This window comes from Dipodomys ordii, unplaced genomic scaffold (assembly GCF_000151885.1).
Source record: "Dipodomys ordii isolate 6190 unplaced genomic scaffold, Dord_2.0 Scaffold119, whole genome shotgun sequence".
NCBI classification, from domain to species: domain Eukaryota; kingdom Metazoa; phylum Chordata; class Mammalia; order Rodentia; family Heteromyidae; genus Dipodomys; species Dipodomys ordii.
Genome location: NW_012267335.1, coordinates 1442318 through 1469423, shown reverse-complemented (window position 1 = coordinate 1469423; position 27106 = coordinate 1442318). Strand labels below are relative to the sequence as shown.

Sequence of the window (27106 nt, the reverse complement as noted above, 5' to 3'; positions counted from 1 at the left end):
TAACATGAAAAAAATATTACCTAGAATTGAATTAGGGGTATCTCTGACCAGCTCACTTGTGTGCTTCTCCCAACAAAACTACACGATGCCACTCTCTGAATTTTCAATGAGGAAACGAGAGTCCAGAGAGTTAAGTCATTTCCTCAAGGTCTCCCAGCACCCCAGTGGCAGAGCCAGGACTCAGATGCTATCTGAGAGGCTGCACTATTCACTAAGTGTCCATCCTTCTCATCCAGATAACTCAGGAGGCAAACTTCATCCCTACCACAGAAATACATTATTAAAGACGATTCGTGATTTTTCTTTTAATTATTCTTCTCTTTTTATCTTCTCCCACATCTTCTTTTTTGAATTTTCACTTACTTATCTGCAGTGTGGGGGATGGAACCCAGGGTCTCACCCATGGTAGGCAAGCACTCCACCCCTGAGCCCCAGCCCCAGCTCCCACACAGCTTCTTTAGCTCCTTATTGAGGACAAGAATAACACACTCCAGGAAAACCATGTGGGATGTGGAGATTGCTCCTCTCTACTGCATCTGTGTAGTACGCCTTACACATGGACTTGGGACATCTGGTAAACAGGGCTTTCATATCCTGTTAGTGAGATCAAATGACAGAGCAAGAACCAGAAAATAAGATATACATAAATAAACTGAGAAGAAAGGTTTAGTTCCTTGATGGAGTAGTTGCCTACAAACATCTGCTCAGAGGAATATTTTTTTGGCCAAACTAATGTCCCATTCATTTATCATGTGAGAGGCTGGGCAATTTGTCCATGGACATAATACAGAAAATGAATAGCTATGATTCTCATAGATCCAGCTGGAGTAGAAACATCAGGCTTACTGAGAAAGCTAAGTGTTGCCTTTTAGACCCTCTTCCATCTGGCTTACCAGATATATGTTTGAAAAGTAGACTGAAGAAACAAGAACAGATGGTAGATGATTATGAAAGAAGTCAGAAATCCTCACTATACCTATATGATTTTCAGTCACCACATACTTGTACATGCAGACAGGTTGTAAGGTGCCATTTCAACCATGGATGTGATATGTAATAACCAGATTCAGTCGTCCATCTCCATCATCATGTCTTGGTGTTGGGAAGAGTCAGAATCCTTTCCACTAGGTATTGTGTTGTCAAGCATAGCTTCCCGGAGGAGATAGAGAACATGGCATCTGAACCAATTAACCACCCTCTCTTCCTCCAGCCTCCCCCAGCCTCTGTGTGCCACTGCTCTGCTCTCTGGTAAATGAGATATGTTTTTGTTTTATCTTCTAAGCAGAAGTGTGAATGGGTGGTGTGTGTTTTTCTGTGTCTGGCTCCTTCCATAGTGGTGTGAATGGTAAGCGTGAAGCCCTTTGTCTTTTTAGATTACATATAAAGTGTGGGGGTTCTAGTACATCTAAGAAGGAATCTGCTTTCCATGTCTAATTTTAAAAAGAAAACCATATTGAATATGTTCAAAATGTCCAAAGTCACTTTGTGTCACAATATGAAAAATAAAATTTCCCAACAAAGCCATGAGTTCAAATCCAGGTACCAAAGGGTTGGAGAATACATAATTTATAAATGCCAGTATTTCAGCAAGGATATCCTAAGGAAAGGTGGTGTTTTCTTAAATGTATTCAGTGGGAATGAATATAGGCAAAGACCATGTATACAGCCTTGGTTCCAGAAGTTTTATGCACTATTACTATTTGTTTTGTTTTCTGGAGTCAGACAAAAGTGATTAGTCATCTTTCTAACAATCTATTTGAAGGATACTCTATGTACTACAAAATTTGTTCACTTATGTATAAATCCAATTGTTTCAGTGATGTTAGAATTGTACAATTAACACTCACAATTCAATTTCAGAGCATTTCGATGATCTTCAAGGTCCTTCATTCTTGCTTACATTCAGTCCCCACTCCCATGCCCAGCCCCAGGGAACCACACATCTTTTTCTAACTAATTCACCTTTCTGTACATTTCATAGGACCCAAAGCACCTACTCTGGCTGGCTTTGAACTGGTATCCTCAGATCTTAGCCTCCTGAGTAGCTAGGATTACAGGTTTGAGCCACCGGCACCCAGCAACTCAGAGTTTTGACAGGGAAAGAGCCGTTCAGTGTATGCCTCTGCTGTAGTTCTGTTACTGAATATTAAAAGTATCACTACAATCTCTCATGCTCTTTTTCCTCCAAAAACACACAAGGTATCATTTTCTTAATGCTGCATACCATGCCTTTATGCATTTATTGTTTCCATCACACACAGAGTAATTGTAAACACTCAAAATGCTTGACAACAAAGAGCTCAATTGTTAGGAATTCACACTTTAAGTCAATGCCTAAGCTGTATGTTTTCACATGCACCTTTGAGTTGCCCCATTTTTTCCCTATTTGCCACTGCCATCATCTCTGGTAAGTTTTGGGTGATGACTTCTCAAATCTACATGTGGGGAAATCTGCCCATTTGTTTTGTTTTATTCTGCTTTGGCTTTGCCTGCTTGTTTGCTTTAAAGAAGTACTAGAACATCCCATCACAGACACTGATGATTAAGTAAACTATAATTTTTTTCCATTATGTGTTAGAGCACTCATTTTCTATAATTATTTCTCCTCCCACTTTGTTCCAGCAAATGTGGTGCTTCTTTCACAACATGCATGTGAAATCTTTTCTCCATCCGGGACAAAGCCAGGTTTCTTTCTTTGCAACATAAATATTATTCTTTTCGTTATGAACTAAGCCTTTATGTACTGGCACATACATGGGACACTAAATTATGTGCTTTTTATATGAGGATATCTAATTCTCCTGCTTTAAAATTGTATTTATCTGTTCAGTGATCCTTTGGCCTTGTGCATGCAACATACGTAGAAGGTTCTAGTCCTTTACTTCTAAGTTGATTTCCATCCTTCAGACCTCTGAGATTCTGGAGGAGGAGAAGCCCACATCTTTTCCTCTAAGGAAGAAAACTTTATGGGTCTGGAGCTCTGGCCTTAAAAGTATTTTCTCTCTCTTTTTTTCCAACCCCCACCTGGTTGTTATTAACATCTATGTATTTCAGATTCCAGAAAATTAAGGCCTCTGCAAAAAAAAAAAACAACCAAAAACACTGAATATTCAATAGTGAAAGATGTGGGTAGCAAGTAAGAGCAACAACCTCTTGAGAAACAGGAACAGGAAGCAGCTCTCCTTCTAGCTCTTAAGGAATGATGGTGCTCTGTGAACTATGCCCTCTTCCCAGTGCATTGTGTCTATTAATATTCCCACTCACCGCTGGGCATACAGCCATTCTTTTACCTGAAATTTTCACTGTGGCACCATTAACATATCTAAATCACACCAGGTTCCTGGCTGCGAGTTCACATGGCCTCCTGACGAGAGCTCCCACAGAACACAGCTTCGAGCTTCTGCTGGATCCACAGTAGTCCATGAACTCCTTGGGAATGGAGTCCTTTGCGTTCATGAGGCCTGGATGAGCCTCCTGTACCATAGGCCATAATTTGGAGCTTATATGTCCCCCCAAAATCCACCTGATACTCCACCCTGTGGTGCTATCAGAAAGTCAGATAGAGGCTGGTGGGAGTAAGTTAGATCACTGTGGACTTGGATGCTATGGGACTCTGGTATTTCCTCTTCCTCTCTCTTTGCTTCCAAGTCACCATGAGGTGAGTAGCTTTACTCTACCACACTCCTCACCATGACGCTCTACTGAGCCACAGACTGAAAGGCAATGGGCCAAGCAAACACACACCAAAACCTCTGCAACCGAGACCCCCAAGTGAGCCTCTCCTCCTTATAAGTTTGTTTTGTCAACTCTTTCGTCACAGTAACAGAAAATGAACACTCTATTAGAGAAATGGGACCAAAAAAGAGTAGAAGCTGATACGTGTGGCCATCCGTGGGTTTGGCTCACGTTTCCAGATCCTTCTCTCTGCTAAGCCCTTTTTATGGATTGTCCCTTCTGATGTCCATAGCCATTTTCTGAGGCAGCCAGCAAAGCTGTAGCCATTTTAGGTGGGGATGGGTCACTGAGAAGCAGAGAGGTTAACCAGAATGCTGAGGTCATAGGGTCAGGAAGATGGTGGAGCTCAGATGCAGGTCAGTCCAGGGAGTCAGGCTTCAGGGGCATACCATGCCAAGTCGCTGGTTTTCATTAAAAGGAAGGCTTCTCTACTCCACCCCCCTCTCCAACCAGGTCACAGAGGGCATGCAGGCCTAGTCCAGTGCACTGTGGGGGCCATTGTTGTGCCCTACCTATCACAGACTTCCAATTCTTGGGCTGGTCAGAAGGCAGGAAGAATCTGACAAAGGAAAAGCATATTGATGGCATGGAAGCCAGTTTTTATTACATTTTCATGAAAGCTCTGCCGCAATCCTGAAGCAATTAAAGACTAATGGAACAGCAAGGAATATTCTCAGTCATGCAGAGTAATTTCTTTTATAATATCTGATTTGATTTGCAAAAGCCAGAGAGCATGTGCTCATTAAAAGGCCTGCCCTGAGCACCCCGGCTTTATAATCATCTCAGTCTGTTACCACTGGAAGATGTTTTCCTTCACTACTGATTCGACTGTGTACCAACTCCTATATACCAGCCAGAAAGAAAGAAAACATCAGAAACTCACTTTTTGAGGACTGGTGCCTGGTCAGTCATGTCCAGTCCAAGTGAACCTGCAATGATTCAGGTTGATGGAAGGGAACATTGTATTAACTTTGAGGTTTTCTTCTATTACATACACTGTACTCGTAAATGCCCCCATTCCTGTCTAAGAAGAGTGAAATGAAAGGAAGAGAATTTTACAACCTGACTAGAGGAGGTGGAAGGAAAAATAGCACAAAGGAAAATGTGCCACTAGTTTTATTTGTGCCATTTAAGATGCCATAATAACAAAAGTAATTAAGTAGAAGAGGATATTAACATCTGTAGTAGATAAAGAAGGGTGATATTGTCTTATAGTATCATTTTTAGTAAGTTGTACATATTTGGTACATTTTTAGTTTAGGACTACAAAGTAGCATTTGTATGGAACATGTTCAGTTTGCAGAGAATTTTTGCATTTTCACTGACCTGCTTTGCATCTCCCAAATGAACTTCTGAAATCATGTGACACCCCTTGGTAGCCGGTCCTTTAACACTGAAATAGAGATTCAAAGTAGGTAAGGGGCTCACCCACAGTAACAGGTAAGACTTGCACTGATGCGATATATATACACTGCCTAAACTATACAATATACATTTGATACACAGTATATATGTTATATGTACAATGTGTCTTCTGTGTTGAATATAGTTATATTATCATATAGACCTGATGTTATAAAATAAAAATATATTATGAGCATATTATATATATATTAGGGCATTCTGCCTATATTTGGCATCATTACTAATATTGATACATAAATCATTATTATATGTAACATTATATTCTCCATATCTTTCCTATTATATGTAACATTATATTCTCCATATCTTTCCAGACCAAAAACTGCTGAATCCGTAAAGCAGGAAAGACAAAAAACAATGCCAGTAATACTCTATTGGTACCATGCTATCTGGAAAGCATGGAGGAAACTAAAATTCAGAAGTTGTGCTTTGTAACTAGAACTAAGTAAAACTATGCATTTCACATCAGCTCTGCCCTGTCTTCCTCCCCCACCTCCTCCAGCTGCTGGCTGGGCGCTGGCCTTTTGACCACAATGACTTCGGTGTGTTCCTCTGCAAGCTGTTCCCCTTCCTTCAGAAGTCATCAGTGGGGATCACCGTCCTCAATCTCTGTGCGCTCAGCGTCGACAGGTATGGGTTTTGCCTTTTTGTCATTTGAGTGTCTAGAAAGGCATCTTTTACAAAAGGACGAGTCAAGAGAGTCTGTGCCTGCAATAATTGTTAACTAGTTTCCAGTGAATTAAAGCACTGTCAGTTTTGTCTCTACTGTGTAGAATTCTTCACTCAATTGCTGATCATCAGTTGTCTTGGGTACCGGCAGTCCATACCTACAGCTTTTGGGCCAATAATTGGCAGTTAGCATCTTTAAGACAAAATAAATAAATAAAAATCCAGTGATCCCGGTGCCTATGGGTCATGCCTGTAATCCTAGTTACTCAGGAAGCTGAGATCTGAGGCTTGTGATTCAAAGCTAGGGAAATCCATGAGATTCTTACCTTCAGTTAAAAGCTACCAAAAAGCTGGTAGTGGAGCTGTGGCTCAAGTGATAGAGCACTAGCCCTGAGCAAAAAAGCTCAGGGACGTGTGTGTTTGTGTGTGTGTGTGTGTGTGTGTGTTCAATGATATAATGACATTAGATATAATCAACCTTGTTGATCCAAGTATATGCAAACTCTGTATTTATCAGTTATAATGCTTGAACAAAGTAGTAATTATACAATGTTGTTATATTCTTCTCCATAGTTTTTCCAATGTTTATAATGTTTCATAATTTATATAGAAGGCAACAACAGTAATAATCTTTATCCAATTCTGAGAAATTCAGCAAGTATGGCTAAGTCTTTCCAGAATTCTCACAGTTCTGTGAACTTCTAGACAGTATCTCCTTCACCTGCTAATTTTCACAGCATTAATTAGTATAAAGGATGAAAGTAGGAACTTTATGACCCATTCTAAAGTGCTCTTTTATGTTTAATATAATGTTACACAATTGGTGTACAATGTCCTGTTAATGACCTTACATACAATTTAGAAAAGCTTTTATTTTTTGCTGAGTTTATACCACTGATAATCACTTTATCCCAGAACCTGAGTCTCATGACTATAGGAATAAAAAGCCTAAGTCAGGTGTCAGGGATTCACATCTGTAATCTTAGCTACTCAGAGAGCTGAGGCAGGTTAAAAATATTTTCCAGAAATTACCTGTGATATGTGCTACAGTTATCTCCACTTTACAGTTGGGGAAGTTTGATTTAGAAAAGACTAATCAAGCCACATGATTACAGAATGTTAGAATCACTCATCAAATGTAGGTAGTCTCTGTTCTTCACTACTGTACTTATCTATGAAGAAACTGAGTTACAAAGCAGTACAAGGAAATAAACTAGTATCTGTACGATCTCTTTTTTTTTTTTTGGTCCGGTCATGGGGTCTGAACTCTGGGTCTGGGCGCTGTCCCCCAGCTCTTCAGCTCAAGGCTAGCGCTCTATCACTTGAGCCACAGCGCCACTTGTGGCTTTTTTCTTTTTGCTTATGTGGTGCTGAGGAATCGAACCCAGGGCCTCAGGCATGCAAGGCAAGCGCTCTACCACTGAGCCAACTTCCCAGCCCCTCTATGCGATCTCTTAAGTAGAAAGACCTTCTGAAGTAAGACATTGTGAACACAATTATATCTCAAGGGATGAAATTCCTAAAATTCAGACTGAACATTCCTAAAATTTTAAAAACATTCCTAAATTTTTAAAAACAAGTTAATAACGTAATAAAGGAAAATTCTGCCATGCCTGTCAGAGGCTCGTGCTTGCCCTGCCTCAATTTGCCTTTGGAGAATCTCAGAGGGCCTTTCTGCTGAGACTCAACCAGATACAGTCACAGGCAAGGAGACTAGGCTGTAGACTCTAATCTCCAGTGTAATGTCTCCTCCCTGATCTCATGTGTGAAGAAAACTGAACTGCCTGTTCCATCACTTCAGTCATCTATGTACAAATTCAATGTGAGTCATTCTTCATTCAGAAAATGGAAAAAATGCCAAGAATTATCACTAAGATAGTGATGTAGTCTGACTTTTAGACCAAGGAGATGATCATTTTTTAAAAATCCACTCCTTCAAAAACAGCCCTACTCCTCGAAATTGTTCCTTCATAATAAACTCTGTTTGGTTGTCTTGTAGTCTACTAAAATACCATTTTTAATAAAATAAGCAGTAAAAAAAGAAAGAAATGGGAGCCTGTCACAAAGCAATTTGCAGCATGTGAAACTCCACTTTCACTATCTGAGCTGAATCAAATTATGAACCCAGAAGAGTTGCCATGATTTTTAATGATATTTTAAGTAGGATAATTGTCTCTCATTTTGGAAATGAGACACCATATTTTGGGGGGACAAATGGGAGAAAACATGCGAGCTCTGTTGAATTTCTTTGTTACTTCATCAATCACTCTGTGATTACAGAACATTGAAAGATCAAAGAAAAGTCCCAGCTTTCTCACTACCAGTCTTTGATCAGCCTGAGATAAACAAAAGAGTAAGAGAAAACATAGGGTTTACCAGAAAGAATGACCTTTCATTGCTCAACTGTGACTTGTCAGGGTTAACCTTTTTACTAATTTCTCCTTGAATTGAACTTTTTAAAATCTTTAATCTTACATTCTTAGTCTCTTCTGAATAAGAGAAGGAATTTCAGAAAAAGGCACAAATTTCAACCCTGCTTAGAGGGTCAAAATAAGCTTTTAATGCTGAGGCATTAAAATGAATGAACTTTTCCCAGGAAAATATGAATGATGAGCTATTAAGATAGGTTTTTTTTGCATGACATATGTGTTATTTTGAGTTTGGGGTAGGGAAGAAGAAGAGCAGGAGGAGGAAGGCTATGGGGTATTGTTCTTTGTAAAGTTTCAGTCCTGTTTAAAATAGGAGATGATGGTGTAGGTCAGACATGAACAACTGTAGGTGCGAATCCCACTTATAGTTAAAAGGTGACTAGTGAGAAAGGCTATAAAAAGATAAAACTCCTTTAACAACTCTTCCAGAGTGATGTTTAAATAGGTACTTGGAGAAGTTGCAAAGACCCATTCATAAAGCAGGTTTGTTTGATGCCTCAAATTGAAAATCTGGTGTCAGCTCTCCAACCCATCATTTCAAATCATCACTTAGTGATCTCAATGCTGTTCTCAAACATTATCATCACTCAAGTTAGCATGAAGGTGATTTTCTGAAAAACCTTGTTTTACTTAGACTTGGGCTTGTTTTCTTCTTATTCTCCTGGCGATATGGTTTTTAAATGCTGCTTAGCCAGCATACAGACCCAAGATGGAGCTGAACCCAAGGAGAGGAGAGAGGGGTCTGCTAGGGCAGCTTGGGATCTTATTTGGGGTCTGTTCCCTGTCACTCATCTCTTATCTTCAGGCCACTGGTGAATATTGCTACCCCATTTCTCTCCAATTACCAGCTACTCCAAACTCAGCCATTTAAAATATGATTTTATCATATCTCACCATGTTATAGATCAGGAATTCGGGCAGTTCTTGTCATTCCAACTAGAGGTGGGTAGTAGATTTCAGCTGGTGCTGAGCTTGTCTCCCGGGTCCACAGAGCACACGTCTGGCGCCTTGGCAAGGGACAGCAGAAGTGTTAGCTCAGAAGAGTTCACCTTCCTCTTGCAGAGCTGCAGGGCCCTGGACACTCTACTCCAGAAGGCTGGAGCTGCAGCATGGAACCTGCCATTGCTGGCGACAGGCTGACCACATGGCGGCAAGGCATCCATCTAATGAGGATCCATTGTCAGATGAGCCAGGGCAAGCTAAAATTGCATAGATGCACTTGTAGGTCTCTTTTAACCCAGTCTACCTGGTTTCTGCTAGTAGTTTTCCTCTAACCCGCCTGTGGCAATCAGTTTGTTTGTCGTGTAAGAGATATAAATCATAAACAACCTGGAGAATGGTCACTCTCCAAGATGGGTAGCAATGCTCCTTTACCTTACAGAAGTGGCAAAATTGGAGAAAATAAACACATTCCAAGGATGGCAAGCACTTTCCAAAAGACACTTATTGTTAAAAACTTTTTTAAGGTGCTTAAGCAAGGTGTGATGCCTCATACCTGTAATCGCACAACCTGCAAAGCTAAGGAAGGAGGATCTCAAGTTTGAGGCTGCTTCTGGGCAACATAACTAGACCTATGTCTCAAAAGATAAGAAAAGTATTTGAGCCACTTTCTCATTCCCCTGATTCAACAACCCCCATTCCCCTAGGATAATTCATCCAGAACACCACTCATAAAGAGGAAATAAATCCATATATTCAAGCATTTTGTCATTCACGACCATGAAACATTAGAAATGGTACCAACCTAGGAGAAAGATTTCAGCAAATACTGTATAATCCTATGCCATTAAATTGATAAGTGTCATGTCTATGTAGACACACGGGCAAATCATTTTCTTATATAAACAGAGCAAAGCATAAAGTTGGAACTGATGTAATTATAGTATGTTTTCAAACTCTGCCTTTGAGAACAGCAATGGCAAAGAATGAGAAAAATAAAAATAGATTTAGTTAATATGATGTCTCTGGGATTGAAGTTCTATTTTTACAATGTTTTTAAGTCTGTATAATCATAAAATGTTTTGAACATAATGATTCAGTCCATACCTTCAGTATACATGCATAAAGTGCCTCCACATTGAAATTGTAAAAATCTACTGGTGACAAACGTCTTCACATAAATAAAACACCATTTTTCCTTTCATTCTGGCATGTAGATTGATAAGGTAAAGGTAATGCAATGAGAAAACACTTCCCTGGGAGTCTGCCCACCAGAGCCCTGACCCTAACTGAAGACCAAGCGGAGTGTGGCCCCACACCAGCCCTCTTGTCTCCCCATCCTCAGGTTTTGTTTTTATGAGTGGGTTCTGTGGTGATTAATTTTCCATCACTGTCACAAAATCCTTGAGGTATTAAACTTCTAGGGAGGAAAGGTTAGTTCTGGCTCACAGATTTAGAGGTTTCTGACCCTGGTCAGATCTTGGTCTTTGGGTCTGGGGAGGCAGCATACCACGGTGAGAGGGAAAACAGAGGGAAGGAGTAGCCAGTATCTCACATTCCCTTGCAAGGGCAAGACCTCACTGACCTGACTTCTTCCCACAAGTCTCCACCTCTTAAAGGTTCCACCACCACCCAGCAAGTGTGAAAGTGCTGGCAACCAAGCCTTTAACACATATGGCCTTTTGGAAATATGATCAAAACCACAGCAATGTGTCATGTTCTGGGAACTTAAAGCACATTATAAAATGAAGCTTGTTTGTGAATGTATTTATCCTAAGATCTCACTGATCCCATTTCCCTAATTAAACCACCTTCTGCCCCAAATCCTGGCTAAGAAGCTGGGCTTTATTATTTTAAGACGAAGTGAAGTATTTTTTAAAGTCACCTAATTGAGCTTAAGAAAGAGAGGAAGTAACAGCTACAACTTAGCTGGCAGTCTTGAGATACAGATGGCTCATGTCCATTCCGGAACTTGAGCTTTCACTGGTCATCAGGCCTACCCGTTCAATAAGGCAACAAGGCAAAACAAATAGAGATGAAAAGCAAAATAAACCAGGATTTGTATCTTACTACCAAAAAATCCATAAATTCTTCAATGCAATCTAGACTGTATTATAAAAGGGATTTCTTTGATCTATTTGCATGCCTGTATTTTATTCCATTCTGAACACACCTGGACTTTCTCTAGAGACTTATTGTACACAGATCTTGTTTACCCCAAAAAGGTTGTGCAAAACGTTTCTCCAAAAAATTGAGTTATATATACCTAAAACTATCGAAAATAATCTGTAAGTGATTCTGGTAAAGAATTAGACATCATGATTCCAAAGAGTTGTGTTTTCCCAGCTATACTATGTGGACAGATTTTAACAGTTGAATATAAAGGGTAAGGGCTCTTCCTGATGGCCTAGGTAGCTTGTACATTTCCTTGGTTTTTGTGAGTAATCTTCTACAGTAAGTTGTATGTCTTGAAAATACAAAAGCACCTGTCTCTAATGCTTTGGTCTGTTTTATAGTCTCCTGGCACTATCTACTAAAAGCTATAAAAAGAAAAGGTTTCCTTTCCATTACAACAGCAACAAAAATTTCAAGAATGAAGCCACAAAACCATGCCATGTCCCAAACCTTTTCTTAATAGTATGTCTGAAAGCATTTAGCATCAGACCATCACATCAGGTCAAAGAGCACCAAGTTTCTAAACCACACTTCCTTTTGAAGTGACATTTAATTGTGACTACCATAAAAATATTGAATTTTAAAAAAACAAATCAATTTTAAAGTATAATTTTTAATTCAGCTGTGACCACCTTCAAAGGCTTATTATGGCACTAATAATCATTGAAAATAATACTAGTTTAAAGACAGGTAAAACTGATGGGGGAAAATCCTTATCTTACTATCTTGTGTGTGTGTGTGTGTGTGTGTTTATTCTATTTAAATGGTAGCTGTAGAATACATATAACATTAAATCTATCATATTAACTGTTAAAACATAAGACATAATTTTTAACATCAGTTTTTAATTGACATTTATATCCTATACTCTATATGATCTTTTTTTGTTAGATTGTAACCCCTAAAGATTAGTAACCAAGGTATTTTTTAACTCCGTTTTATACACTCTAGAACAGAACTATGAGTCAGTCATCCTTTGACATTTACCAGAAATAATATTGACTACAATGCCACCCACTATGAACACATGGCAATGAGATCTTGATTGTGGAAGATGGATCTAAGGTCACTGTTTACTCAAGGATATCTAAAGCTACTTCATGGATACAGAAGGATAGATATGGCTATTTTTGTTAGTATGAAAAGTACTAGCAATTCTTACTACACTTTCCACCATCCAGTTAAAACACCCAGGCATATCTCTCTGCTGTTGACACAGTCTGACTCTCTCAAGATTTCTCTAAATCTCAAATACAGCTCTTAGACTCAGGCCTGCCTGGAAATTGGATTCTGAATTAATGGAACTCATCATGGCCCTGACTCAAGACTCAAGACTCACCAAAAATTCCTAAAAAGGCTATGGTTGGTCATTGGCCAAAGGAAGGAGCATTCTAGAATTATAACTTATATTCAGTTAAAATAAGTTTAAAATATCCTAAAGACTTGATGTTATCACCTCATCTTTTCGATCTTCTTTTTGCAGGTACAGAGCAGTCGCCTCCTGGAGTCGAGTTCAAGGAATTGGAATTCCCTTGATTACTGCTATCGAAATCGTCTCTATTTGGATCCTTTCCTTTATCCTGGCCATCCCTGAAGCAATCGGTTTTGTCATGGTCCCCTTTGAATACAGGGGTGAACAGCACAAAACCTGTATGCTCAATGCCACATCCAAGTTCATGGAGGTGCTGGGAGTCTTACAATTCACTAAATTTACTAGACGTATTAAATTAAAGATAATTAAATATAAAGCTTGGCCAAACTTTATAAGGAATTAACTGGGGAGAGGAGAGGAGAGGAGGACATATTGGTTCTCCATCATCTTAAAACTTACTGATATCTCCCCAGTGGAGGGAGGGGTGCTATACTCTGTCAGTTCAGACATTATACAGTTTCATGAAAAGGAGATGTTAAGCCAGTGTTTAGTTCCTGAATAGAACAATTTTGCCTCCTAATCTTGTCTCATAGCACAATTAAGATTCTAAAGTTCAGCAGGACGCTGGTGGCTCACAGCTGTAATCTTAACTACTCAGTGGGGGCTGAGATTTGAGTATTGCTGTTCAAAGTTAGCCCAAGGCAGGAAAGTCCATGAGGCTCTTATCTCTATTTAACCACCAGAAAACCAGAAGTGGTGCTATGGCTCAAGTGGTAGTGCTAACTTTGAGCAGAAAAGCTCAAGGACAGCGCCCAGGCCCTGAGTTCAAGCCCACAACTGACAAGAAAAAAAAAAAAAGAATTCTAAAGTTCATTTACCAAAGAAAAGCACAAGGTGTATATGTACAGAATCCTATTTATTTCTATAATAAGGAACACAGCATAAGAAATTCCATCTACTAAAATGCAAATGCTTATTTCATGCTTCTTAGGGAAATATACCACGTATGTGTGTTTGTCAGGGCCCGGGGTAGGGGTGGAGGGGGGAGGGTGAAGGGGATAAGTATATGTATATACTAGGGCTTGAACTCAAGTCCTCGGTGTTGTCCTTAAGCTTTTGTGCTCAAGAATAGTGTCCTACCATTTAAGCCACAGCTCCAATGTCTTGGTGGTTAACTGGAGATAAGCGTCTCATAAACTTTTCTGTCCTGGATGGCTTTAAATCTTGATCCTCAAATCATAGGCCCTGAGTAGCTAGGATTATGGGCATGAGGCACCAGCTCCTGGTTCCCTCTTATTTTTTTTACAGGTGGATTTACTGAGTCAAAGTGTAGAGTGTAGGTCTGATATGCAAAATTTCAGAACATTTCAAAAGGTATTTTAGTTTAACAAATTCAGATGTTCTTCAGTTAACCTGACCACATCAATGTTTCTCTCTTAAGCATAAGCCCATGTCTGAGTGTTTGGGTGACACGTTTAGAATGCATGCTTCCTTTGCAAAACTACTTACACAGGTCTGAGAGAGAGCTACTAGAGTGACCAGGGCTCTTAAATCAGCTTTAGTGCTTTGATGTAAGCAGCATGCAGCTCAGATTCCACTTCTAACACTTACAGAAATCTCCAGGTATTCTTTTCTAAAGTAGAGAATTCACCACATTAGTGGTCTTATCCATGACCAGCTATCCAGCTCAGGAATTCTTGTTTTAAATTAAAAGTGCTCATGACAACAGCCCACCTGGCAACCTTGAAGCTGAAGTCTTCTATTTATCCATTTTTAATTAGGTCAGTCTTCCTAACGATACACCAGACAGTAGCAGATTATTAGAATCCAGGCAGTGTGAATGGGAGTCTAGGTTTTCCAGAGGAAAACATGCTAATCAACACAAGATCAGCACGTACTAATCATTTGGGCTGGACAAAATAAAATGGGTTATTTCATTTAGCCTGGGTCTTCTGTATCCATTTTCAGCAACTATGCAGGCAGGCTTGCAGTGAAGGGTCTGAGTTGAACCAGCCTCAGAGTTAGTTCAAAGTCTAAAGCTTCATTCTCTCTTCTAATTTCCCCCTCTTTCTTCAAGTCTTCCTTCCTCAACTCTACCCTAGAGTCAATCTGTGCCCTAGACTGACCTGAGGCCTTTCCAATCTCTTGCTGATGGTACCAGTTCAAAAGAAACCTATGACCTTTTTCTCAACAGGCCTCTGTCATGGGGGCAAGGACTCCATCCAGCCCTCAGGGTCAGCTTCCAGACTCTGCAGCTGCTTGTGGGTCATTTGTACTCAACCAGAAATGCATGGGGAAGAGAGACAACAAATCAGAAATAGGGAAAGGGGGCCAGTGGGGAGCTCCCAAGGAAAGAAAGGGGTTGCCCTTCACTTCAGAACAAAGGAGGAGACCTTTGATGCTTTTTTAAGCTCAAAACTAAAATCCTGCAATGTGTGCTTGGGGTGGTGAGAGTAGGAAAATAGCTGTATAAGCAGATTTCAATAACCTAACTTTTCTGGGAATTTGAATATAACCTGAGGTGGTGGGGGATGGGAAAGAAACTATGTTGATTTTCCTCTAGCTTCTAAGTGAAATCTATCATTTCCTTCAATTATGAATGTAGGCAACAAACCACAATAGTATTTAAGAGTACCATGGCTTTCCCACTTGTAGAAATAGACTTTTGTAATCATAAAATGTGTGCTCATACTGCTTCAACATTTTGGCAGTTATTAGAGCCACCATGTCTTCTGTTTAGTTTGTTGATAAACATATACATTATTTTAATTTTATTTTTGATAGCCACATTCCATTGTAATTGGCTACATTCAATATAATTGACTTCCGTTACAATTAAATAATATTTGGTTTTATCATATGACAGTATTTTTCTTAGAACGGACTATCAGACTTCCAAAAGGGGTCTGTGACAAAACAAATAGGCAGAATCCTTTCACTGAACCTCTAGTCTTCAGGAACCATTGTTTTTCTGTGTATGCTGATATTGAAGCTTATACTCAAGGCCTCAGGCTCTCTTGGCTTTTTTTGCTCAAAGTTGGCTCTCTACCACTTGAGCCACATGTCGACTTCCAGCTTTTTTGCTGGTTAACTGGAGATAAGAGTCAAGGGCTGCCTCAGATCTCAGCCTCCTGAGTGCTGTGATTAGAGTGTGAGCCACCAGCCCCCTGGTTTGGGAGTCATTATTTTAATAGACAAACTGTAGGTGTAGCCCACTGAGCTACTTTCTATATTCAGAAATCATCCAGTTTTTCACAGAGCAGCCGACTTTTGTGTGTGAAAGGGGCAGAATTTGGATGTCACAGGAGGCTGTATTATTTTTTAGCAGATGAATAATCTGGAGACATATTAAAGAAGTATATCTCTCAGGTTGGTATTAATTTAATGGAAATAAGAATGACGATATCACCCAGCATCATTGCCTCAGGCCTATAATCCTAGCTACTCAGGAGGCTGGTATCTGAGGATCATGGTTTGAAGCCAGCCTGGGCAGGAAACTCCGTGAGACTCTTATCTCCAATAAACTACTCAAAAAAGATGGAAATGGCACTGTGGCTCAAGTGGCAGAGCGCTCACCTTGAGCAGAAAGAAGTTCAGCGACAACACCCAGGCCCAGAGTTCAAACCCCTGGACCAGGAAAAAAAAAAAAAAAAGATAAAGATATCATTTTCCAACTTTTAAGTTTTCTCCTTTATAAAGACATAAATCTGAGGCTGGGAATGTGGCTTAGCATGCATGAAGCCCTGAGTTTGATTCCTTAGTCCCACATAGATAGAAGAGGCTGGAATCGGCGCTGTGGCTCAAATGGTAGAGTACTAACATTGAGCAAAAGAAGCTCAGGGACAGTGCCCAGGCCCTGAGTTCAAGCCCCAGGACTGGCAAAAAAAAAAAAAAAAAAAACAAACGTAAATCTAAACCATCTTGTTATTTACAAAGTCCTGCCCACAGTGAGATGACGCTAAATTGGCCTGCAGATAAGCTGCTTCAATAGTTTCCAGGTGGAGGTAAAGGAAGGTGAGGAGAGTTATTGAAGGCTTCCACTTGCTGGCTTTGGGGTCACACTGCAGGCATACCCGGCAAAGGGTTAACTCTTGTTAGCCACAGCTACATAGAATAGCCTCTCAGAACCTTCAAGGCTACCTCACAAAATATTCATATTAACCACAATCATCAAAAGTCAACAAAGCTCTGGCAAAATGTTGACAAACATGTCTCAAATTATGTTTTATGAGCCTCAGAAAAGAATGTTTTTTATTGATTAGGGTTCTTCCATTGTGTAACTGAAGTCAACTTCAGCTTACAAAAAGTATCTTTGTCCTGATAACGTTTTTCATATGCAGTTTCTTTATGTGCTATTAGCAAGCCAGAATAATTTCTAAAAATTCTAAGTTTTAAAAAAAAATCACATTTTACCAGGCACCAGTGGCTCATGTCTATAATCCTGGCTACTTAGGAGGCTGAGATTTGAGGATCAGGGTTCAAAGCCAATCCAGACAAGAAGGTCTGTGAGACTATTATCTCTAGCTTATTAACAAAAAGCTGGAAGTGGAGCTGTGAGTCATGTGGCAGAACACTAGCCTTGTGCAAAAAAAGCTCATGGATGGCACTCAGGCCCGAGTTTAAGCTCCAGAACTAGAGGGAAAAAGAGTCACATTTTTTAGCACAACCCTGAGGTCTTTATTCCCAGCACAGAACATGAATTAAAAAAAATACACCTGTAGATACAGAGATTTTGAAGTGACCAGAGTGGTCTACAATTAATTTATATTCCTTTGTCCTTTTTCTTCACTGGACAGTTCTACCAAGATGTGAAGGACTGGTGGCTCTTTGGGTTTTACTTCTGCATGCCTTTGGTGTGCACTGCGATCTTCTACACCCTTATGACGTGTGAGATGTTGAATAGAAGGAACGGCAGCCTGAGGATTGCCCTCAGCGAACATCTCAAACAGGTACATTGGTTACAATGAGGAAACCTGGCCACGGCTCCTAGAAGTCCTCAGGCTGACATATGAATCGATTTGTTTCCTAACAGCTTTGTCCAACCACATATACACATATGCTGTAAGTGTTTCATTGCCTAGGATTTATTTTACTGAACTTTTCTTATGCTTAATTATATTTACACGCACACAAACACCATTGTGTTATAGTTGCCTATAGTATAGGTAAAGAAACATCTGTACAGAAAAAAAAAAAACATTTGTACAGGTTTGAAGCTTAGGTGCACCAGGCTTTCTCAGATAGCCTAGTATGGAGTAAGCTATAAAAACGAAGTATACTTTTGCACAATGGCAAAATTGCCTAACAATGCAGTTCTAAAAATACATTCCTGTGCTTAAGTGATACATGACCATACTGTGCATAGCACATTTAACCTGGTTTCCTAAAAACAAAAATACTGTCTTGTAACTGCTTTCTTTATAGTTGTAGTGTTATGTTTTTCTGTGAGATAGCGAACTTGCCTGTGAAATAGTCAAGAGGGCTGGACACAGAGAGAAGGCAACTATTTGGTGATTGTGCCAAGAGTAAGTACATTGAGCACATGTGCATGCATATATGTCTGCATCGCACTGGGCTTGGAACTATGCCAGAGCAGAATGAAGCTTGTGAGTTTCTTCCCTTACAAGCTTTGCCATCTACTTGTTGGAATACAAGCACAAAACAATTAGAGAACAGAAATACATTCCAAGTAGCCTGTATTATAGAAAGCCAGGTGGTACATGAGATAAAGTCATGGAGAAACTGTTCATGAATGAGGGAAATTGAACCATGCCTTGGAGGGTAAATTGTATTTGATGAAGAAGAGGACAGGGGACATATGTTTGGGAAATGGGGGCTCTTCTAATTGGAGGGGCATGGAAGAGGGGCATGGAAGACAAGTGAGAAATACAAGATGAATTTCAAAAAGCAACATCTAAAGTAAGATTCATGATAGCATATAGAATTAAGCATGTAGAGATATTCACTTTTGGAGGACCCAAAATTCTAGAAGAAATTTGAATGCAACAGTAGGAAGCTAGTGTTGCACAACCTGTTCTATTTGCTAAGAGTTCTAGGTTCTAGGTCACAGTTCTAGGTCACAGCAGAGAAGTATATACAAACATCCCACCACACTAGAAGTCAGTGTGAGTTATGATGGTCTCTCTTAAATCTATAATTACCACACACAAGCATCATTCCTCACCAACAACTCTTCAATTAGTACACCAATTTTTCTGAACTTCAAGTCCTCATCTGTAAATTGGGCTTAATAATATATGAATCAGTGTTGTTATGAGAATTAAAGGAATTGATGTGCATGTGTGTACTATATAAAATCCAATGTGTCATACAAATGGTAGCTATTATCTTTTATTAACATTTAGCAAGACGATTTATTAAGAAACTTTAGTATGACTTTGTTCAGGCATGAATGTTTAAAATACTTCAGGTGGAAAAATGTTAACAAATTGTTAACTCACCCCTGCAACAAATGAAATTAATTAGAATAGATTTGGGAAAAATAGTGTTTTAAATTTTGGGTTTATTTTGTTGTTGTTGTTGTTATTGCATTAGTATCATGGTAAAGTCTATTTGAACTATGATTGTACCTGCTTTGAAAACAATTGGGATTTGGAACAATAATAATATACTACTTCATATTTATATGCGGGTCTTGAACTTAGGCCTGGACACTGTCCCTGAGCTTTTGTGCTCAAGGCTAGTGCTTTGAGCTGTAGCTCAAAGTAGTTCTCTGGTAAGTAATTGGAGATAAGAGTCTCATGGACTTTACTTCCCAGGCTGGCTTTGAACCATGATCCTCAAACTTCCCAGGCTGGCTTTGAACCATGATCCTCAAATTGTGGTAGGTAGGATTATAGGTGTAAGTCATCAGCACCTGGCACTTCAAGTTTTTAAAGAACATTTTCTTGTCTTTTTCTTATTGGATTGCTCTAAGCACCGGTAGGTAAGACAAATAATACTCTTATTATACTGGTGCTTCAGAGATTTATTTAACCAAGTGGAGATTAGAACTGACGATTTGGTCCCCTTGTAATTAATGTTTCGTTTTGCTACAAGTTCTTTTTTTGTTGTTGTTGGTCGTGGGGCTTGAACTGTGGGCCTGAGTGTTGTCCCTCAGCTCTTCAACTCAAGGCTAGCGTCTACCACTTGAGTCACAGCACCACTTCTGGTTTTCTGAGTCGTTTATTGGAGATAAGAGTCTCACAGATTTTCCTGCACGGGCTGGCTTTGAACTGCAATCCTCAGATCTCAGCCTCCTAAGTAGCTAGGTTTACAGGTGTGAACCACTGGTGCCCAGCTTTGCTACAAGTTCTAAATGGGAGTAAAGCAAGGCTTTCTGGAATCTGTTGGGTAGAACTGTGGAAAGTCAGCATTGAGAAGGAAATCTTGCTGCTCTAGGATTCTACAAAGCTCTTGTCCTTGCTTCTGGCTTAGTGGTTTCTAATCAGGATAGTGGCAATCATTTTATCTATTAGATATTGTGTTTGGATGCTGGTAAGAGAAAACCCAAAGGTAAGAGTGAGTTGACCTCTGAGAGTCCTCCTCTGCAAAGAATTCAGATGCTAACGAGGTGCTGGTTTTAGGTTCACGCCTAAAATCCTAGCTACTCAGGAGGCTGTGATCTAAGGATTGCAGTTCGAAGCCAACCTGGGCAGAAAAGTCTTCGTGAGACTCTTATCTTCAATTATCCACTCAAAAACCAGTAGTGATGCTGTGGTTCAAGTGGTAGAATGCCAGCCTTGAGCACAGAGAGGCTCAGGGACAGCACCCAGATCCTGAGTTCAAGCCCCACAACCAACAAAAAACATTCACAGCTGTGAATGTGACTTAGTGGTAGAGTGCTTGCCTAGCATGCACGAAGCCCTGTGTTCGATTCCTCACACCACGTGGAAAAAGCCAGAAGTGGTGCTGTGGCGCAAGTGGTAGAGTGCTAGCCTTGAGCAAAAGAAGTTCAGAGACAATGCCTAGGCCCTGAGGTCAACCCCCAGGACTGGCAAAAAAAAAAAAAAAAAATCAGATGCTATAGTTCAGTGGCCTAGGAATTTAGAAGCCAGTGTCTGCCTCCGCTGATCATTCAGCCACGGAGGCAGCAGAAGCAGCTTGACTTTTATATTTGGTTTCTAAGTAGCAAGAAGGGAAAAGGCAGAACACATTTGTGTATGCGCCAAAGCAGCACTCCTTCCCTGCTTCCGTTAACATTCCCAAGAACCCATACAGCAACTTCTTAAGTTAGTCAGAACTGTCATATTACCATGGAGATAATTAGTCTCCCCAGATGCCACAACAAAATTAGGGCTCCAAGTTGTATTAAGACAAACAGGACATGAGAGCCGATGGTAGATTAAGTCACTATCAAATTGCTATGGTGATGTGCAGATGTATTGAAGAGGACATATACAGAGAAGGTAGACCCTTCCTGAATTCTTTCTCTCTGTAATTTTCTGGGTGAACTGTCTCTCTGCAGATAATGACCCCTTAAAATGTCCCCTGCCTCCTGCAGACTGGAAGGTTTTCTCTCTTTCCTCACATCATCGCTCTGACTCCATCTCCTAGCTAGACTACAAATATGGAAGACTGAAGAGCTCCCAGTTCCTTGGGCCAGAGCAACAATTTGTGAGAATTGCAGGAGAGCCTTTTCAAATGGCTCAGCCAACCACGTGGGCTTACTATAGGCTTCCAGGACTTCATGTTAAAAGCTTCCAGGCTGAACAAGCATCACCTTTCCGACCCATTTTCACTCAATTTTATTTTGACATTAACTGAGCTGGGAATATGGCTTACTGATAGAGTGCTGGTCTAGCATGCATGAAGACCTGGGTTCAATTCCTCAATACCACATAAACAGAAAAGGCTGGAACTAGCACTGGGGCTCAAGTGGTAGAGTGCTAGCCTTGAACAAAAATAGCTCAGAGATAGTGTCCAGGCTCTGCATTCAAGCCCTAGGACTGGCAGAAAAAAAAAAAAAAAAGAAATTGATGAACATTAAATGATCCCAGCTACAGATCAGTTACATTTTACATTCTTAGTTAAAGCTTCTAAATACATTAATGTAAAACTCAAGCCTGATGCACACAATTGAATGCTGGACAATAATTCTATGGTTTTGCTTGTAAAGAACAGACACAAAGACGTGTAAACCTTTCGCTGAAGTCATCCCAGAGTCAGCATGCACTAGATTTTATATTCTTCATTGACGACAATCCTCTACCCTCATCCTTGGTTTTTCACTACAAGCCATTAATAAAGGGATTTAAGAAGAAAAGAAAACCAAGGTTGTTTCACAACAAGTTTTTCCACCCGGTGGCATTAAATAATGACCCTATAATCTTGTATTTCGAAAGAAATTAAAAAAATCAAGCCAGACATGGTGGCGTGCACTGTAATCCCAGGGCTTGGAAAGTTGAAGCAAGAGGATCACTTGAGTCCAGGAATTGTAGACTAGCCTGAGCAACAAAGCAAGATGCCATTTCAAAATAAATAATAATAAACAAGAGGACATTTTCATATAGCGTTAGATTTTTCAAGATCAAGAGAGAAAACATCCATGTTTTGTCTCTTCTATTTCCCCAATTCCTAATGTCTTTGTACATGTGTCCATTCATTTGGGTGCGATCTTCGGTCACTCTACCACTTGAGCCACAGGGCCACTTCCAGCTTTTTCTGTTTATATGGTGCTGAGGAATCAAACCCAGGGCCTCATGCGTGCAAGGCAAGCACGTTACCACTGAGCTATTGTCTTTTTAATGAACCCTTTCCCCCCATGCCTTTACTGCCACCTCTATCCACACATACATGTCAACTCAGCCACTGTGTTGACTCTGTCCAGCGATTCCCAGCTCTGTCCTGGCCCCAAATAGCATCTCTCCTGGCAGCTGTCCTAAAGCATTCTTCACAACCCCTTCATGAGAGACTGGCACTCCACACCTTGAGGAAGAGAGGTTTTGTGAGAGGGCCATTCTGTTCTTCTCTGAGTCAGTCTTCCCCTCAGATACCCTTCACCCTGTTGAATAGTTGTTTTAACTTTAAGTATCTAAACTCTCTGTGCCTGTGTTTCCTTTTTTTTCCTGCAGCGTCGAGAAGTGGCGAAAACTGTGTTCTGCTTGGTTGTAATTTTTGCACTCTGTTGGTTTCCTCTGCACTTGAGCCGCATTTTGAAGAAAACTGTGTACGATGAGATGGACACAAACCGCTGTGAACTGCTTAGGTATGATTCCGTGCACCCACTAGGAAATTGAGGGCTCGCTGCTTTTCCCATATACAAAGTTTTCCCATCTAGTTTACATTTTGATTAGCCAGGAAAATTAAATTTGCAAAGGTGATTTTTTTTTAGCTGACATAACCCATAATGGATTCCCCAAATTTGTGCAAGCCATGTTTGTAATCTTGCCTTTCCCCTCCCGAGGCTGTGCACGACGGTTTCAGCTAAGCTAGGCACTGACTGATCTCTTTGTACCCATCCTGCAGCACCGAAACTGCCACTTGAACAGGCACCTTTTTACAAAATTCCAACTGCCACCTTATAAGACATGACTTCTGGGCAAGAAAAATGCTTATCCCAGGGATCAGCGCTGCTGAGCACATTTTAAAACAATATGATCTGATTATTCTACACCATTTTCCTTTGTTCTAGTTTCTTGCTGCTCATGGATTACATCGGTATTAATTTGGCAACCATGAATTCCTGTATAAATCCGATCGCTCTGTATTTTGTGAGCAAGAAGTTTAAAAATTGTTTCCAGGTAAGATTGCTTTGTAAGCATTTTTTAAGGACAGCCAAATGAGTAGGTTAGTTAATCAATAGGCACAACCAATTCCAATCCTAATACTATTTTGATCAGCCCTATTCCTTTTCATCGGAGAGGTGAAAATCACAGCCTGTTACTTAAAAAGTGTCAGGTTGTCAGCAGAGCAGAAAAGTAATGTCTATTCTGACAACAGCCTATTTGGAGGTTAAAACTAAAAGGATTATCTTAATTGCATGGCAGTTGAGTACTTTCTTTTTAAAAATTCTCCAAGGTGAGTTCCAGGAAAATTAAGTACATAAAACTGATTTTTGCCTTCCATTGTCTTAGACTTAACAAAATTCACTAAATGAGGTCAAATCATGCATTTAGTTAGTAACGGCTTCTTCAAGGAGAGTATGTGCTTATGGCAGTATTACCATACGTTCAGTTTTCTTCTGTTTTCAAAACTTCCTCCAGCTAAGCCCGGTACACCCTGCAGAGGACCCCAGCATGTTATTGCTGTGTTACTTTTCCAGTTCCTCAAATGACTTTAGCAGAGAGTGAATGCAAACTGGGGCTCATAGGACTTAATGGGAAGAGTAGCATGGAGGTCAAGGTCAAAAGCAGGGAATCAGGAAGCAAGCAACATTGACTGACATCTCAGCTCTGCACTGGCTAATTGTCTGACTCAGGATTGCTTGATGCCTCTTCTGCTTTCTTAGTTTCCTTATCTGTAAAATCAGATGGCCACTATAACCATCTCAGAGGAGCAGAGCTCAATGTGCTAAATGTAAAGCTTTTGAGACTAAATGCTGAGGACGTGTTGATCATTATTACAGATAGAATGGCAAAAGAAAGCCTAGTTACTTCCCTCCAGAATTTATCATCTAAAAGGAGACAGACTTACCAACCAAAGAATCATACAAAGGGAGGAAACGGTATGGAAGTTTCAGCTGCCCTATTTTTTTAGATCACCTTGAAAATGTTACATCACAAAATGCTGTTTCTCAAATGGATTCACTAACACACATACTGACGGGGATATTGTGTGCTCACTATTGACATTTGAATTAGACACCATTAATTAGGGGGAAAGGGGAAAATGAGATACAAATTCTTAGAATTGAACATATTTTTCACAGGTCTTCCTAAAGAAGGCATATACCTAAGGGAAAGAGCCCAGGCTAGAGTGTCTCAGGCTCTAGTTCCAGTTGTCCCTTTTATTCTTTCAAGGCCTCACCATCCTCCTCCATTCATAAAGCAGGGCAAACAGCACCTCTTACTCAGGGCTGTAGTGAGGATCAGGTAAAGCCCCTGGTGCAAAGAGTGCCATATGCAGGGAGTGGACTCATGCCCAGAGGCCCTTCCCTACCCCCCCCCCCCGCCTAAGCTGAGAAGTTTCCTTCTGGCAATGCCACCTTCCCTTCCTCCTCCACCTGGCAAATAGAATTAGAACTGAGGAGCCAGAAACCTCTCACTCCACCCTGGTGAGCGGTCTACTGTCTAGTGATCTTCTAGATTACTACCCACTACTACGTGTGTGGGCATCAGCTTCTGTGTTTGGCTGGGGACATGCAAGAAGGCTCGCTTGGGCTATTTACAGTCTCTTCCTTCTCCTAGTCGTGTCTCTGTTGCTGCTGTCACCAATCTAAAAGCCTGATGACCTCAGTCCCCATGAATGGAACAAGCATCCAGTGGAAAAACCACGACCAAAACAATCACAACACAGAGAGGAGCAGCCACAAAGACAGCATTAACTAACCATTGAAGAAACGTGGATCCATGTTCCTTCAAGTCCTGCAGGGGACTTGTCATCTGGCAACTATGTCTCCGGAAATCTCTTCTGAGCTCCTCTTCCTTCACTCAGTCCCACTTCCCCCAATGTATTCTACAAGTGCTTCGCCAGAGTGGACTAGCTTATATCCATGAATCTTCTTTACTTAAGCTCATATATTCTGCATGTTCAAACACTCAAAAATGGCAGGAGTGGGAGAGAATGGAGCCTGTTCAATGAAGCCAGAAGGATTTTTTGCTACCTTTGCATGAAAACAGTTTTGAGTACATGACCAGCTTTGATGGTGGTTCTATGCAGCGTTCCACAACAACTGGTCATCGGAAGAATTGAGAAATTGAGACCAAATATTTTTCTTTTTTGGCCAAGCATAACATGGATTTTGGACACTTTTCTTTGAAATGTCATTCAGTGCCAGTATTTTTTTTTTTACTGTATAATAGCCTAGAACTGTTTGAGCTAATTTACATATATTTTGTAAAAAAAAAAAAAAAGAACAAAAAATAATATTGAGATAAGCAATGAGGTTAAATGTTCCCGATGTCACTGTTTTGTTTTTTAACACATGAACTCTAAAACTGCAACCGAAAATCAGGCACATAAAACACAGATTGATCCTCAGTAGCAGTTCAATAGTTGCTATTTGAAGAAATTTTTTAAAACATGTACTTTCTTTTCCTAATAGTTTTTTTTTCAGAAAATCTTGAACATATTTTTAGGTTAAATTCAAAAATAATATTTGCAGTCTCAGCAGGGTGATGCATGCCTGTAATCCCAACCCTGGGGAGGGAGGAAGAATCACGTCTAAAGTCAGCCTGGGCTATTGAGCAAGACCTTGTTTCAAAAATAATACTAATATATGGATAAAATAGTTCTCTTTTCCACAAGCCAGCCTTTTATGTAAAAGCTACGTTCCAAATTTGTACCTGTCATTTAAATTTGTCTGAGACTTTCAGTGCAATGTGTAGAAGTCTGAAGTATACCTAGGAGAGGAAGAATATTTTTAGAGGATGTGGAAACTTTTGTTGGGTTCTGTAATATATATTATCCCATTTTATTCTCTTAATTTCTCCTGAAATGTTAACTAGCTGTAAAGCTTTTTGTAGTTCCTTTTTCCAAGTATGAAAGCTACTTTTAAAGTGGTCAAAGTAGTTGATCCTACCAGTGAGTGCAGTTCCTCCCACTGTGAGCCTTTGATTTGTCATTTCTCTGGAATGACAGCATGAACTAAGTCCGTACCCCACCCCACCCACTCCCAGTGGTCATCATTTCAAAGGGCCCACCGTGACTTTGCTGGGCATTTTCCCAGATGTTTACAGACTGTAAGGAAAAAAAGTCCTTCATTATTTGTGAGAGTGTATGTGTGTATGTGTATGTGTGTGTGTGCATGCTCACACGTGCACGCATGTGTGAACAATTGTATATTTTTGTGTGATACACCTGAGAAGAATGGACTGTATAGATTCAATAATCTTAATCATAATGCCTTATGGTTGTACCAAAGCACACAGTCTTAAGTGGCTTCTAGGTGCCTGTTCATCACAACAACCCACCTTGGCCACTTCACACACAAGAATCTCCTGTGTTTCTTGATCTTATGGACTGTGTTACTATGGCAAGTGGAGTATGGGTGGGTGGGTGGGGCACCATGTAAGGGAAGAACCATGGGTTAGCAACACAGTGTTTTGCTAAGTTGGTTGTTTGACAAATCAGTCCTATTGTTTTCTGTGTTAAAGCCAAAGGCATTACACCTTGTGAAGTATTATTGTTCTAATCCTAATAAGTTGCGTGATTTTTCTACCGAACTTCACCAGCTATACTGCTGGTGATAAATTAGATAAAC

The 27106-nt window shown here is 40.2% G+C and overlaps 1 protein-coding gene across 1 annotated transcript in view; it reads left to right on the top strand.

Annotated features, from left to right (window-relative positions):
- Ednra (endothelin receptor type A) overlaps nt 1-25749 on the top strand; it is a 37982-nt gene extending 12233 nt beyond the window's left edge. Inside the window, exons 3-8 of the mRNA XM_013029513.1 lie at nt 5663-5790; nt 12856-13054; nt 17541-17693; nt 22818-22951; nt 23378-23486; nt 25092-25749. Coding sequence (XP_012884967.1) covers nt 5663-5790; nt 12856-13054; nt 17541-17693; nt 22818-22951; nt 23378-23486; nt 25092-25232 — 864 coding nt within the window. The 3' untranslated portion in view covers nt 25233-25749. The remainder of the gene's footprint in view (nt 1-5662; nt 5791-12855; nt 13055-17540; nt 17694-22817; nt 22952-23377; nt 23487-25091) is intronic.
- Nucleotides 25750-27106: the final 1357 nt, after the last annotated feature.